Genomic DNA, 15,178 nt, shown 5'->3' with positions numbered 1-15,178 from the left:
CTTGCTGTTCTTCAGCTCTAACCTGTTACTTGCTTTTGTGCATTACTTTATTTTTGTAAATTCTTCTTGTAATTCTTCTTGTAACATCCATAAATATCCATTTACACAAGATGCCTGATAATGAACTATTGTATAGCAAGGCTTATTAGAACTTTCTTCATTCTACTTCTGTCCTTGCCATTTTGCTTTCCATACTTATGTGAAAAAACAGATCTATTTCTACAGCATTTGCAAGCATGGCATGAGACTGATAAGGAACTTTCTCTGAGTTTTCAACTAGGAGAGAACACCTTCCACCCATTGCACCCCCCTTTCAACCCAGCACTGTTTTTGGGAAAGAGGCTGACATGAAGAAGTTATTTCTTCTTCTGTTTTATTCCCCAGTTTTCACTGCCTTTTAGAGGCCTGGCTTTCTTGGGAGGATAAAGGATTTTTCCTCATAATGAGGAGTGTGTACTTAAAAGAGCTGGAAAAGAGTAATAAATGCAGCTTTAAACCTCGCTGCTTCAGGAAGCTTTTGCTGCTAAAACTTTGTTAAACCATTTCTCTCTTGAGTATTGAGACTTCCATGTTTCAATTTTTTTAAGGCTTATTTGGAGAAGTAAATGGTCCTTTAATTTTCTGATTACTGTTAACTCATAACTTCCACTTGTTGAACCTTAATTAATAGGCTGATTTAAACGTAGAATTAATAATTTTTATTAATGTTATATGAATCCTACCCCACTGGCTGTCAATTCTTAGGAAGGTGTTCTACATACGTGCTTTAGTTTCATATATTACCATGGGATAAAACAGGTGCCTGAGAAGCTCAAGGTTAAATGAAGTATACACTAGATTCCTTTTGAAAATGTGACTTTAAAAGTGTAAGGGTTTTCACAAATTCATTTGAAAAGGATACTAAAGAATGTATAAAATGCTATCAAAGACTGGAAGATGCTGAAGAGGTGAAGTAGAAATTAGAAATACATTTATAGCTTTGTGATTCCTTGACGTTAACCTTTTAATAATGAGGGTTTCATCTTTGATTGTTGTGGTATTTAATTTATAGATGAATAATTTTGAAAAAAAAATAGATGAAGTATGAGACAAATGAGAATGTATTGTAAACATCATAGTACTAATCCAGAAGTTTTTGGTTAGAATGCAGTTTAGAGAATCACAGAAAGGTTTGGGTTGGAAGGGGCCTTAAAGTCTGTCTAATTCCAACCCCCCTGCCATGGGCAGGGACACTTCCCACCACAGCAGGTTGCCCAAAGCCCCATCCAGCCTGGCCTTGAACACTTGCAGGGATGGGGCATCCACAGCTTCTCTGGGCAACCTGTGCCAGGGCCTCACCACCCTCTGAGTAAAGAATTTCTTCCTTATTACTATTCTGAATCTAACCTTTTTTAGTTTAAAGTCATTACCCCTTGTCATGTCACTATACTTCCTGACAGAGTCCCTCCCCAGCTTTCCTGTAGCCTCCTTTAGGTACTGTAAAGCTGCTATAAGGTCTCGCCTGAGCTTTCTGTTCTCCAGGCTGAACAACTCTGTAGTGGGTTTACGTGGCAAGGTTTTGGTAGCAGGGAGCCATAGGGGTGGCTTCTGTGAGAAGGATCTAGAAGCTGCCCCATGTTTGGTAAGGGCCCCACTGCTGACTAGAGCTGAGCCAGTAAGTGATGTTGTTTTGCGCCTCTGTGAGAGCATATGTAAGACGGGGGAAAAAAAATGCTGCACCACACAGCAGCTGGGAGAGTGAGAGGAGTGAGGAACAGCCTTGCAGGCGCCAAGGTCAGTGAAGGAGGGGGAGAGGTGCTCCAGGCGCCGGAGCAGAAGTCCCCTGCGGCCTGTGGTGAGGACCATGGTGAAGCAGGCTGTCCCCCTGCAGCCCATGGAGTACCACAGTGGAGCAGGTTTCCACGCTGCAGCCTGTGGACGAGACCACGGTGGAGCAGGTGGACCTGCACTGATGGCGGCTGGGGCCTGTGGAAGACCCCTGCCGGAGCAGATTCTGGGCTGGACCTGTAGCCCGTGGAGAGGAGACCACGCAGGAGCTGCTGCCCATGGAGAATCCAGGTTGGAACAGTTTATTCCTGAGGTGCGGGATGGACCCTGTGGTACGGACCGGTATCTGGAGCAGTTCTTGAAGAGCTGCTGCCTGTGGGCAGCACACGCCAGATCGATCAGTTCGGCAAGGACTGCATCCTGTGGGAGGGACCCCACAGCACAGGGGACGAGAGTGACTGAGAAGGAGCGGCAGAGAAGAAGCGCTATAGACTGACCATAACCCCCATTTCCCCAGTTCCCCTGCGCCGCTTGGGGTGAGGAGGTGGAAGAAGGTGGATGGGGGGGAAGGTGCTTTTGGTTTCTTTCCTTTGTTTCTCACTTCTCTAGCTTGTTAGTAATAGGTAATAAATCTTACTATCTCCCTACAATGAGTCTGTTTTGCCCGTCACGATAATTGCGATCTCCTCGTCCTCATCTCAACCCTTGAGCCCTTTTCATCGTATTTTCTCCCCATTCCTCTTTGAGGAGGGGGAGTGAGAGAGTGGTTGTGGTGGAGCTCGGCTGCCCACCCAAGTAAAACCAGCACAAACCCCAACTCCCTCAGCCTGTCTTCATAGGAGAGGTGCTCCAGCCCTGCAGTCATCCTCACATCCCTTCTCTGGACTTGCCCCAACAGGTCCATGTCCTTCTTGTGCTGGGGGCCCCAGAGCTGAACGCAGGGCTCCAGGTGGGGTCTCACAAGAGCAGAGCAGAGGGGGGGAATCACCTCCCTCACCCTGCTGGCTATACTTCTTTTGATGCAGCCCAGGATATGGCTGGCTTTCTGGGCTGCGAGCACACATTGCTGACTCACACCGAGATTCTCATCCATCAACATCCCCAGGTCTTTCTCCTCACAGCTGCTCTCAATCCAATCTCAATCATTCAGATTCCATTAGAAAAATTATATATGTATGTATTTCACACACATACATATATATATGTGAAATTGATAAATTTCTGTGTATTCATTTTTAGATAACTGTAGGTGACAAGAATAATTACAAGACCAGAAGAACCTTTTTTATGAAGGGAAAATTAAAAGGTTGAGATTATATTTTCATTAGAGTCAAAGAGGAGGGAGCCCAGTAGTTGTGAAGAATGTTACATAATAGATAGTACAGACTGGGCATTTACTTCCCACGTTAATACAACATCAAGGTGAAGTTTAAAGTGAAAAAAATTCAAAGCTGATGTATAACTAAGATTTTTTGTTATTTGTGTTTGCTTTTCCACAAAAGTTTACATGAAACCATTCTCAGAGTAACAAGTGTTCCAGAAATGTCCTTTTCTTTCCTTTTTTAGCAGAAAATGGGAATAGAGTTGTGTAGTGCGTAGTTTTGTTTATCTGCTCTTTTTAATCACTCTTTTCAACAGAGAAACAAACTAAAAACAACTGTCATGGCCTAAGGCTACTTTATAATTCATTTAGGCTTTGTGCCCTCCCTGACAAACAGCAACAACAACAACAAAACGGTTTGCTGCACGTTTTTTTGTCTGAGCATGTAAATCCTTGGAAATCACTTCTTTGCTTCTTTGATGTAGTGTTGGAATTCTGTGTTTCAGAATTGCTTCTGAATTTTCAGGGAAACCAGCATCTGCCTCGATTCTACCCAGCTGAGCTTGGTGAATGAGTAATGTGTCATTTCAGGTTCAAGAGGTTTTAGAGTTGGAGCTTTGGTGCAATACTTAATACAAGTCCTTGTGCTGCCAGAGTACATAGCAGCAGTAATTTAATCCAAATCAAGTGCAGACATGCACTTGCGTTTCTGTTTTCCAGAATACAGAATTTGGAGCCAATTCTAGTTTTTAGATTGACTTTAAGCTAGGTTTGAAAGAATGAGGTGTTTTATTCATCCGAATACCAGTTCTAAACAGAACTTATCGCATGGGGTTAAGTTATTACTACTTTTATTGTAAAATGTGGGTTATTTGTACTTTAGGATCAATGTTTTCATTTACTTACTGACCTAGATGAATCTTCTTCCTCACTTTCTTGTTTGGTTCCACTATTACTGCTTTCTGAGTGGAGAACTGTGAAAAGAGTAGAGAGATAAGAATATGTGTAATTTGTATATACGCTTTCTGCTTCAAAGAATTTTTGGTATAATACCTGAATCTATACGATCTGTATTCAAGAAAATGTTGAATAAGACGTTGTGGAGTACATTCCCTGCTCTGTGTATGTAAACCTCAAATATAAATGAACTACTTTACTGTATGTTGCCAGTGTAAGCAATTCTGTATCTAAAACGTTTGTGTTGCAGTGGAACTCTTGTATTAACTAGTTTTTTCCCCCTTCCTGACTGGGAAAACCACCCAGTTGTGTCCTGCAAAGAATCAAAGTGTGGTTTTCACGTGGGAATGTGTGTGGAAATAACCTCGTCAGGAAGTTTTGCCATACAAGTTCCACTTCCAAAGGGTAAAACTTGTAGTTGCCCAAAGGTGATTATTTCACTTAGTATCTGTTTTTTGACTTTTTTTTTTTTAATGTCAGTCTGGTTTGTTGCTCTTAATTATTTCACAAGGGTGTACAAATACTCGCTTCGTAGATACCATTTGTATGCTGTTCTTTTTCTGATTAACTAAAAGACCAATTTTGCAAAAATATTCATCTTCCATAATTTATGGATATTTGAGGCTCACTTTATGGTTTTGCTGCTTATTTAAGTCAGTAATGCTCTTCCATCACTACACTAATAAAGAAACTGAGTATTGTACAATGGGATGAAATATTACAGAGTTGCAATAAAGTAAAAGCATCTGATCCCAGAACATCTTATTAAATAACTTACTGCAATATTAATAGTTACTTTGTAAGAAAATTAAGTTGTCAGAAAGTGAAATTACAAGGTTCTTTGTTCTACTTTTTAGACTATATAAATGGAGGAGAACTGTTTACTCACCTTTCACAAAGAGAGAGATTCTCAGAAAATGAAGTGCAAATTTATATTGGGGAAATTGTTTTGGCACTTGAACATCTACACAAGGTAAAGTAATTTTATCCTTTCAGTGGATGCTACAAGCTGATTTTGTGGAACTACAACTGTATTCTTTTCACATTGTATAAAGTTAGTAATATTTTTTAGGTAGTCTTAAATTCAAAGTAACTTTACCTACTAGTGGGACATATTATTTGTATAATTAGAAATACTTTCCAATGCTTTCCAATGAAATGTCTATTTATGTGTACCAAAATAAGGCTATGTGTTTTTTTCTGCAGTACGAAAAGTATTATTGACAAATGATGGTTATTTTTTGGTAATCTCTATCAAAGAGTTGAGTATGACAGTAAACCTAATTTGTAGTCAACATGAAGAATCTTTGGGTTGCACTGTTGTTCAGTTCTCCTTGTTTTGTTACAATGAAACAGCAGAGTTTTGAAATTTTGGCACAACTGTAGGCAAGCAAATTGCTATCAGAGGCAAATTCAGTTTTCAAGCAAATTCAAATTTCAGTTACTTTTAGATGTAAACGATATATTATGTCCTTCAAACTTTACGACATTACCTGGTATATTAATTTCTGAGAATTCACAAGCCTCTCAAAGGTATTTCTTCAGACACTTTAAACCCTTCGTTTTTGAGGGCAGTCTCTGAGGTATCAGTTTAAGTAATGGGAATTTTGTTAGCTTCACATTTAAATGCATTCAGTGTCTCCTTGATATGGTACAGTGATTTGGCAATGCTTTTCTTATATTCTGTCTGCAGTTGGGGATTATATATCGGGATATAAAACTTGAGAATATTCTCCTCGATTCTGATGGCCACGTGGTGCTGACGGACTTTGGTCTGAGTAAGGAGTTTCTTACTGATGAGGTGAGTATTTGAATCTCCACTAATTGTGGACAGAATCCAGCAAGACCAAAAAATCAGATTCTGTCTCACTGAAATACAAAAGCATTTGAGAGAGCAGAAAAAATGCCTTCTTGACTTTTGCTTTACGGAACAAAATCTAGTAGTCTCTGTTTACAGGGTTTTGAGTTCTCAGTTCATTGGTCTTTGGCCTGCCAGTGTTGCTAGACATTTTTGTCTATTATAGTTTTCCCTGAAATGCCTTCACACTCCCTTGTGCTGCCCTTTATGTGCAAAAGAGGAGATACACAGAAGTCAGAAAAGCCACTTAAATTATCATTTTCAGATGCCTTTTTAAAACTCTCTGCTAATACTTTGCAGTGACTAGGCAAATGGTATGCTATGACTCTTATTTATGCTAATAACAATTTTTGTATTATTATCTTGTCTTTTTCTCATGTATTTGTGTCACTTCTGATAAGCTTAATTGCAAGCTTTTAGGATAAAAGTTTCTCTCATTAAATATGTGAATAGTACCTAACATAGCAATCACTGACTGGTAACGTTAGTTGTCAGTTATTTCTAAGGTAAGGTTTTATCTCCAGAAATGCTTTTAGATTTCAGAGAGTCAAAGAAAGTTGTACAGGATTTTGGTTTTGGAAAATTTAAAAAGTAGGTATTTTTTTTTGCTTTCACTTTAGGTATCAGAGGTATTTGAAATATGGGACTGCAGGTTTGAGTCTGTTAGAAGCAACAGAGGTTTTCTAAAAATAGGTAACTGGTAGTTTCCTCTGGAATATTTGCATTTCAGATGGAACCTGGTAGGATTCGGGGGTTCTTCACCATTTTAGGAAACTTGAAATGTTACTTTTTTTTAATGTGTAAATAGTTAAAATATATACGTAGTGTCAGTATATTCGTCTTGAACTATAGAGCAAAAGGAAGAGGGAGATAAGTAGCGTGCCAAAGGATTTGCTACAGTATGTCAGACCAGTGCACTTCCAACAAGGAAATAAGAAGAGAAGTGGTTTTCAGCAGAAAAGGAGGACAATAAAAGGTGTGGCTAGGGAGAAGAGTAGGGCCTGCTCAGAGTTGTGAGAAAAGCTATAGAAGACATAGGAGAAAAAATACACTGGGTTGTATTACTGTACCTGTGGGAGGGAATAGGAGCTGTCCTCCAGGCCTTGAGCAAAAGTTGAATGAGGCAGAAATCTTCCCTAGGATAATAGTGTCATAATAAATCAGGACCTTCTTTAAGTCTCAAAACAAATGGCTTTAGGAAATATGCTTGTTTCTCATCTGTGCTCATCTTCAGGATGTTCTTTATAAGCAGGGCAAGAAAAATCAAGGACTTGGATAAGCATCAGAGATACCTATCTGCTTTTCCTCACACTTGGAATCTGATTCTTTTTTCTCCAGTCATTTTTAAAATAATGCAGTCTTGCTGCTTGGTCATCTAATGTTGCTTCCTCTGACATATACCACAAAATCTGTTCATTTACCCGTGTTTTTTTTCCTCATTCACCTTAACATTTTATTTTCATCTTCCCTGTCAAAAAAGCTAAACATTTTGAGGCTCTTTTAAGGAGAAACTTACCTGCAATTTCATTGTTTTCTTTCAAAAACCTAAGAAATTGTCTGCACTTGACTAGTTTTCACATTACCATTTTAAGTTAGATACTGAACTTGAACATGATTAGACTGTCCTATTTACACATAGAAACTGATATTTCATGTTGTACTCTGTATACAATTCAGCTACTACTAGAACACTTAAAATTCACATTACAAAAGGTACCTGTTAATTTACACTTCTGAACTGATGTGCTTACAAGCGGTAATTTTTGCCTACATAATTGCATGGCTTTATATCTGTTTTCATGCTATTTGGGTAGTGCTTTTAAATAAAATTAAACAACTATACAAGTTGGATAAGAAAAGAGTATGTTCTTGCAACTGTGTTGCACGTGCTAGTGTGCTTTACTTTCTCCCCTTCTTCATGCTTCCCCAATCCACCCTGCTTCTTGCAAGTTCTCTACCATTAAATAGGTGTGCTTATGTAAGTGTTTTCAAGAGCTCTAAAACATGTATGTTCTTAAACTTTGCTTATGCATTTGGCAGTTTTTCTTAAAAAAAAAAAAAAAAAAATTCTTATAGAAGGTTAATAGCAGTCTGTTTTTTGCCTTTGCTTTATTTTTAAGACAGTCCATACACTTTTATCTGTGTACAAGAGGAAGAAATAATCTGACCTGAATAAAGTAGTTGAATAAAAATGAATTTTCACATAGGATAACTCAGTATCAGAGGGTATTTCGGTATGAAATGTTTTCTGATACTCAAACTGTACTTAATATTTCACGAAGACCAACAATTTGACTTGCCTAAACACAAAATGGGATTAGGTAAGGGCTCGGGAAATTGAAATGAGTAGTCCCTTTTAAGTATGAAGTAGCATTTGCACTCAGCCTCATGATGAATTAAGGTTGATTTTTAACTCTCACCTGAATTTCAGTGAAAACTGGGGAAAAGAGACTCTTTAGCCTCACACTTTCATGCATCTCAGTTGAGTCCATATCTAATTGGGATGTAGAATTTATTTGCAGATGGTGTTAGAATAAATAATTTATCTTGGGGGGAAAAAAGTGGTAGGACTAACAGATTTTGTATTGAAACTTCTACAATACTTTTTCATTGCACAGGTGTGATCATGTTGGTGTTCCTATTTTTTTGGAACTGTTAAAAACTTTTTAAAAAAGCAAAATCCCAAGATTTCTATTTTTTGCCATCTTATTTCTTGTGTAGTATCTTTACCTTCTGCATTTGTGGCTTAGTCGTCTTTGTTTTTAATCTCATATTTCTGCTTGTATGCTGGTATTATTTTTGATTTGGTTAATACCAGTATAGCTTAGTCATCAGGTTTGGTTTTCATTTTAATATTTATTGATGAAGTGCGAATTCATTTTCTAATAGTTTTTTTCTGACAGCTTTAGTTCTGTAACTATACGAAATACAACAGTTTAGAATGGTATATATGGGGATCTTTGTCTTAGAAAAAATAATCTGAATACTTTAATTGAATTATTTTAGTAACCATCTTTTGGATCATGCATAACAACTGGCATTTTTCTTGTTAAATTCCTTCAGTACAATTTCTCCTGGAATAAGTGGAATGCTCAAATCTGCTGTCTTGGTACACATCTGCTTTAGTTTAGGCTTGTTTTGAAAATTTTGTATTTGCTTAAAACAGATAAAAATAAATTGTGTAGCAAATACAAATGTTGTCAGACTTTGAATGATATTTCTGAGTGGACACAGAATACAAATGTCTCAGTAATAACTGATGAAAGAGTAGATATTCTATATAAGGGATGATTGAATTCTCTGGCTTTTGCAATTCCATGTCAGCCGGGTATCTGTGCACTTCTTTTTATGATATGTACTGTGAATAGTTCAGATACATTATTGCTTTTGCATCTGAAAATCTCCTGATCAGAGCTGCAAATTTAGTTGCAACTGTTAAACGCTTTTCACAGTTGAATTGCTGTTTTAGTTTATCAGCTGGCTGAGTGGGCACTTTGTTCTGGAAGGAAAATTAGTATGTAAACCTAAAAGATTTCATTAAAGGAAAACTGATGAAAGGTTGTTAACTCACTATGGATTTTGGTCAATGAAGTGGGAAGGTTTATATACAGAGCACTACAGAGGTGGTCAGAGCAGAGGGAAATGGAACAGTGAGGAAACTGACAAGGGTTTGATTTATTGCTGTATGAACTGTCATCTCACTTGAGTGATTGAGTGACCTACTAGGTTATCTGTGCATTTAATTATAAAAGTCTTGATAATTGTCCAATTAAAGTGAAGATGTCTGATAGTTGAAATTGGATAGTGTGTGCTCTGAACGCTGAGCATTCTCTTTTGAAGATGCGTCAGAATAATCTGTACTGCTGGTGACTTTCTATGTTTGTGTTTTGGTTAAAGAGTTGTTTGCCAATGTAAACGTAGCACTGCTTTAAACTGTAGATTACACTTCTGGAAAGAGGAAAAACTATGAAAAAGTAAGCTGAACAGTGAAGTCAATCCACAGTAGTTAACATACATTATAGATCCTATCTGGGCAATTACTGATTATTACCCCTGTTTTAGAAAAAGATATGAAACAATGTTAGGAAAATTTTTTGACTTTAATTGGTGTACTTCTGTTGGTGTTTCAAGTATCCTGAAACTGAATATTAAGAATCATAAAATCACCGAACATTCTGAAATCACGTAACTGCAGGGCAGGTCTCATTTCATTGCAGAATGAGGTCATCAATGATCAGGTGACAGTTTGTGCCTTAGCCCAAGCTGTATTCCTTTTACAACGCTTATAATTGTGGTCTTCCAGCATGGAACACTAAAGCGGAAGACTGGACCATAGAACATATTCTGCTCAGACTTTGATGCCAAGATCTCAGTGCCATGAAGAGTTTTTGTAAAACAGATCATGATTTCTTAAAGTTACTACTCTAATATGCCATTTAGTTATTGTAATATGCCACTCAGGAACAATGTTTTGGGGAGAAATACTGACCTGTGTGTTAAAATAGTCTGGCATTTTCTATCAGATCTTAGAATAACATGTTTGTAGTCAATTTGGAAAAAAATGTTTCTCTTTTCCAGGACAAAAAATTTGCATTTGGAATGCAAAACCCAGCAACCTCACTAACTTTTTTTTTCCTCATAAATTTTTAATCTCTTGAATGATTGCAAACACTTAACCTTGATGAAACTTGGGCAACCATGTATGATAAACTTGCATGATCAGAGTTTCATGGCTATGTGAAAATGATTTTAGAGCCAGGTGTACTGCATTTGAGCATAATTGTCTGTTCCTCGTTTTACATTTGATGCTCTCTGATTTCATAAGTATGTATTGGGCATTTTCTATGCATTTTTTGTTCCCTTTTTTAATACATTTTTTGAAGGCTTTACTGTGGTAGCTAGAAGAATTCTTTGCAGAATGAATACTGTCATACCTTTTAATTTTGCCTCTATTTGAAGCAAGAGGGTGTGGGGTTTTTTTTTCAGGTTTTGCTTTTTGTTCTGTTCTTCTCTCTTTTGGTACTCTTACTCTCTCTTCTCAAAAGATGATGTTTTAGAAAACAAGTCTTCTCAAAAACTGGAATTTTGAGAACCCAATACAAAATGTCCATGAGGGATGAAAGTAGTACGTACTTGCATTCCTCCCACGCAATAATATACTGTTTCTGAACTACTTTTGCTTAAGAAGAGAGATTCTTGTTTTCTTTTCTCTCGGTTATTTGCTTTACAAATCCATTATTAGTAACTGGTTTAAAGAATTCCTTGCAGAATTACAAGTGCATGGCACTGCAGAAGCAGACATAGCCATTTCTTAAACCTGTGTAAAAGTTTCCTTGAGTCTCCATTTTACATTAGATGAGGGCTTAATTTTACACTGTGTTACATGTTGGGGCCACAACTATAGAGGTCATGCGTTTCGTAGCTGGCATGCAGTACCTTCACGGATAGGGTTAGCTGGTCTTGCTTTCTCTCTTATTAGTGCCTGTTCTGATGGCAGCTGCTGGCAGGCAAATTTCACTATTGCTTGAAGCATTCATTAGTCTGATTCTGCCTGTTTTGGAAGCAGTCATTAGTTTGTCTAGCCCTGTGGCATTAGATATAATATCCAACATGGTACTTTTGACTTAGCTGGCTCCTTCAAGTAGGAACAGTCCCTGGGATGGGATTTTTTGTTTATTCATTTTCAGATGATCTTATTTAATTCTTCTTGGGATGACATTTCAAACTAGTGGACCTTTGATCTGTAGTATTGCAACTGTTCTTGGTCTAGTCTATGCCTTTATTACTATAATCTTCATTATGAATTTGTCAAATGCAGTAAGTAGGGTAGTCTAGCATACCACTAAACATTTTTCCCATCTTTGTTCTTCCTCTGTCTCCTACGGAGATCATACTTTTGTTCCTGAATAGAAGGTACAACTACAGAAGCAACAGTCTATACCTGAGAGAGCTATTGGGTGAAGCTGTACTTTCTGATATGGATAGCTTAATTCCCTAGTGTTGTGTCTGGATATTATGACCAAAAAGGCTCTCAAAAGAATTTTTAAAAACAAACAAACAAGACACAGTCAGCCTGGCACTTATTTTCTTGGAACAAGATTTTCAAACAAGATTTTCAACTTTCATTTTAAATCTACATCATGTCTTAAGCCATCAGAAGGCTTTTTTGTCAATTTTCATATGCCTTCCTAAACTGATACTGTAATTGTTTGTTCTTCTGAACAATTAAAATGTTGGCAGAGAATAATGCTACAGAACTGATTTCTATGGAAACATTTTCTTTTCTTGGTGCATTTCTTATTTTTGAGGTAAATATCAGTAAAATCACTTTCAGATAGGATGGCCTCTAAGACTCCCTGAAGGTGCAAACCCTGTTTCTGCATGGAATTTTATATGGACTCTATGGCAGTGCAAGTAAATCTCTATTTAAGGCACTATTCTTTTATTTATCTTACATGTTTTCTCATTAAACTTAATGAGGGAACTCTAATGGCTCACCTAACTAGTAGCTTATAGCAGATAGAACAGTTTGCTGATAGCTGATCTATGGGATGCTCTGTATGATACTGCTCAAGACTCAAGTTTTTCAGTCTTACAGTCTGTTTCTTGAGGACCTGTGGTTCTTGCCTAGCTTGTCAGCGAGCAGCAGGATGGGGCGGCTGCTCCCTGCAGTAGTGTGAGCTGGGGATGTGGTACGCTAACTGACCAAGGGCACAATCCCACAGTTCCCAAACAAGATCAGAGCAGGTCTATTGGCAGTAACGAGGCTCAGGTAACAGTGCAGCAGTTCTCAGACAACCTTATAGTGAGGAGGAAGGCCTGAGGTCAAGCCAGGATTTGAAGGCAGATCAGGATCAGTGAGGTACACAGCCAAGTACAGGCATACCGGCTCACTCTGGGATCAAGACTGAGGATGTGAGTTTCAGCTCCCAGCTGAAGGTGGAGGAGGTCCCCGAGCAGGTTCCACACAGAGTCAGTGGCCCTGAGTCAGAGTTGGTCTTGAGCACGGGTGGCTTAACCCCAAGGGGTGCAAAAAGAGCAAGGTTGATATGCTAAGGGTCCTGAACACAGTTATCCTAGGAAAGCTTTCATTGTTTATGTTTCTTGGAACCAAAACTTAAGTTACTGTCTTTCAGAACTCAAAGTTATATAAAATACGTGTAATAATGATGCTTTCCCTTGTATTCTACATTTTTTTTTAATTTCTAATTGATATTATTTGCTATACTACTGATAGAACCCAGAGGGCAACCTAGAAGTTCTGTCTTCCTTTGTTAAAGGAACTTTAACAGAGTTAACTTTGACTTTGGACTTAATATATGTTTAGAGGTATAAGCAATGAAAGTACACAGTTTTATTCCAGCACAATTCCCGAGGTAAGGGTTCTAGATAAATGAAAAACTACAGTGGGGTTTCCGTAGCACAGTACAAACACCAGCATCTGTTCATGCCTAGAAGTGCTCTACCGCTTTAGGCATTTCATAATATTCTAATAAATTCTTTATAAGTTGCTCTTGAAGGGACAGGAACATGGTTTCAGTTGATAGCGTGCAAAACTTGTTGTGGGCTCTTGCCCGTAGTTAAGTTTGAGTCTCTTACTGCTGAATACAGTGGTGTAATATGGTGTAATGTGTCTCTTCTAGCCTTTTCTGTCTGAATTTGCATATTTCCCAACTAATTATTTTTTCTTTAGTGGCTGTATAAAAATAGTAGAATGAATGATGCTTCTGTTAATTTCCAAATATGCATTGAATAAATTGAAATTAGAAAAGACTTTACATTGTTTAAAATGGTTTTCCTAGTTAGCTAAGAAATTGGTAAAACTATAAAATAAAAAGAAGGATCATTGGCCCTACTATTGTGGCTGAAGCTATTCCTATTGTATTTATAGTAAGTATGCACACTAGGAGATTGTAGGAACCTCACAGAAACACATTACAGTTATTTTTCAAGAGGTCTTAATTGAGTATGTTTCCAGTGCTATTACTTCTTGTTGCCGTTTCTAGTTTGGAATTGGAGTCTGCTTTTCTGCCTTACCATCTTCAGTGAGACATTCTGCAGAAGTGCAGCGTGCAAGTTTCATTTGGCTTTACTTGTCCATCACCAGGTGAAGTGCTGATTCTGTCCCAGTCCTAGTCAGGTGTCAGTTGCTGGTTATTTGCCCAAAGAATGCTGGGACTTCTGCAGGCTCAACTTAAATTTGAGTGCCAAGAGCTGTTAAATACTCTAATATAAAGTTAGATGTTTAATATCTTGTGGGGCAGGGTTCCTCTTGCAAGCAAAATTTTTCACTAAAGCTTTAATGAAAACATCAGTCAGATGTTAGTTGCACCAATCTACCTTCAAAACAGAATGATACAATGCATTGTAGGCATTTTGGTTGAGCTGACTGCCTTTACTTCACATGGATTCTCTTGTCAATAAATAGAAAAATCCATTTATTGATAATCATACCACAAAAGGAAATAATTGTTTGAGGAACTGTAAAAGCAGTTCTGGATTTGTCCAATATAACCTTATAGTCTGTGACAATATCCAGTATGATTCACAGCAGCCTTTCTGCAAACATCAGAAGTGCCAAGAAAAGCCTATTCTTTGTGAAGAATCTGCTGTATTAAGTCCCCTTTCTTATATGTTCAAGACGTATGAAGCCTTCTGTGTACCTAAAGATTTTTGTACAGTTCTGTACATCCAGGAAATATTCGCTGGGACAGAAATCAATACATGCCATGCTCCAGTCTCACTGCAGGAGGGATCAGCTGGCTTTGGCTTCCTTTATTAGAGATGGTTGGATGTACCTAAGAAACATCTCTGCTGAATTTCTTGAGAGTCACAAGTACATCATCACTGCAGGTGGTTTTTTTTTTTTTTTTTTTTTTAAATCTTGATCATCAGTTTAAAACATACCATTTTGGGGGGGGGGGGTTAAGCAAGAATTAAAGTACTGTGGTGTCAAAGAATTTTTAATGTCTGACATTAATTTCTATTCCGTATGGACCCTTCCCCACATGTGCACCTTATTCCTGTGCAGAGACATTTCTTTGTTGTTATCATCTCCAAAAAATGACCACGTGCCATGCTCCTGGTAATATAAAAGTTACCCACCATCAGAGAACACTTGGGTTGTAAATATTTATTCATAACAAGTTTACAAGTTTGCATTTGCTAGAATGTTTATTCACTAAATACAAGTCAGAGCAAGGTCTTTGTTTTGGTCAAAACTCGACTAGTTCCAAAAAGTTGGATTGCAGCTTTAAGTCTTTTGTATATTACAT

The 15,178-nt window shown here is 37.7% G+C and overlaps 1 protein-coding gene across 2 annotated transcripts in view; it reads left to right on the top strand.

Moving 5' to 3' along the window:
- RPS6KA5 (ribosomal protein S6 kinase A5) overlaps window positions 1-15,178 on the top strand; it is a 79,793-nt gene that overhangs the window by 25,331 nt on the left and 39,284 nt on the right. The window contains exons 4-5 of one of the 2 annotated variants that reach the window (XM_083838845.1): window positions 4,903-5,018; window positions 5,739-5,846. In XM_083838845.1, coding sequence (XP_083694971.1) covers window positions 4,903-5,018; window positions 5,739-5,846 — 224 coding nt within the window. Of the gene's footprint in view, window positions 1-4,902; window positions 5,019-5,738; window positions 5,847-15,178 lie in introns of those variants that run through there. The other variant, XM_083838846.1, reaches the window with a different exon arrangement.

This window comes from Anser anser (assembly GCF_964211835.1).
Source record: "Anser anser genome assembly, chromosome: 5".
In the NCBI taxonomy this organism is placed as follows: Eukaryota; Metazoa; Chordata; class Aves; order Anseriformes; family Anatidae; genus Anser; species Anser anser.
This window is presented reverse-complemented; position numbering and strand designations above follow the sequence as displayed.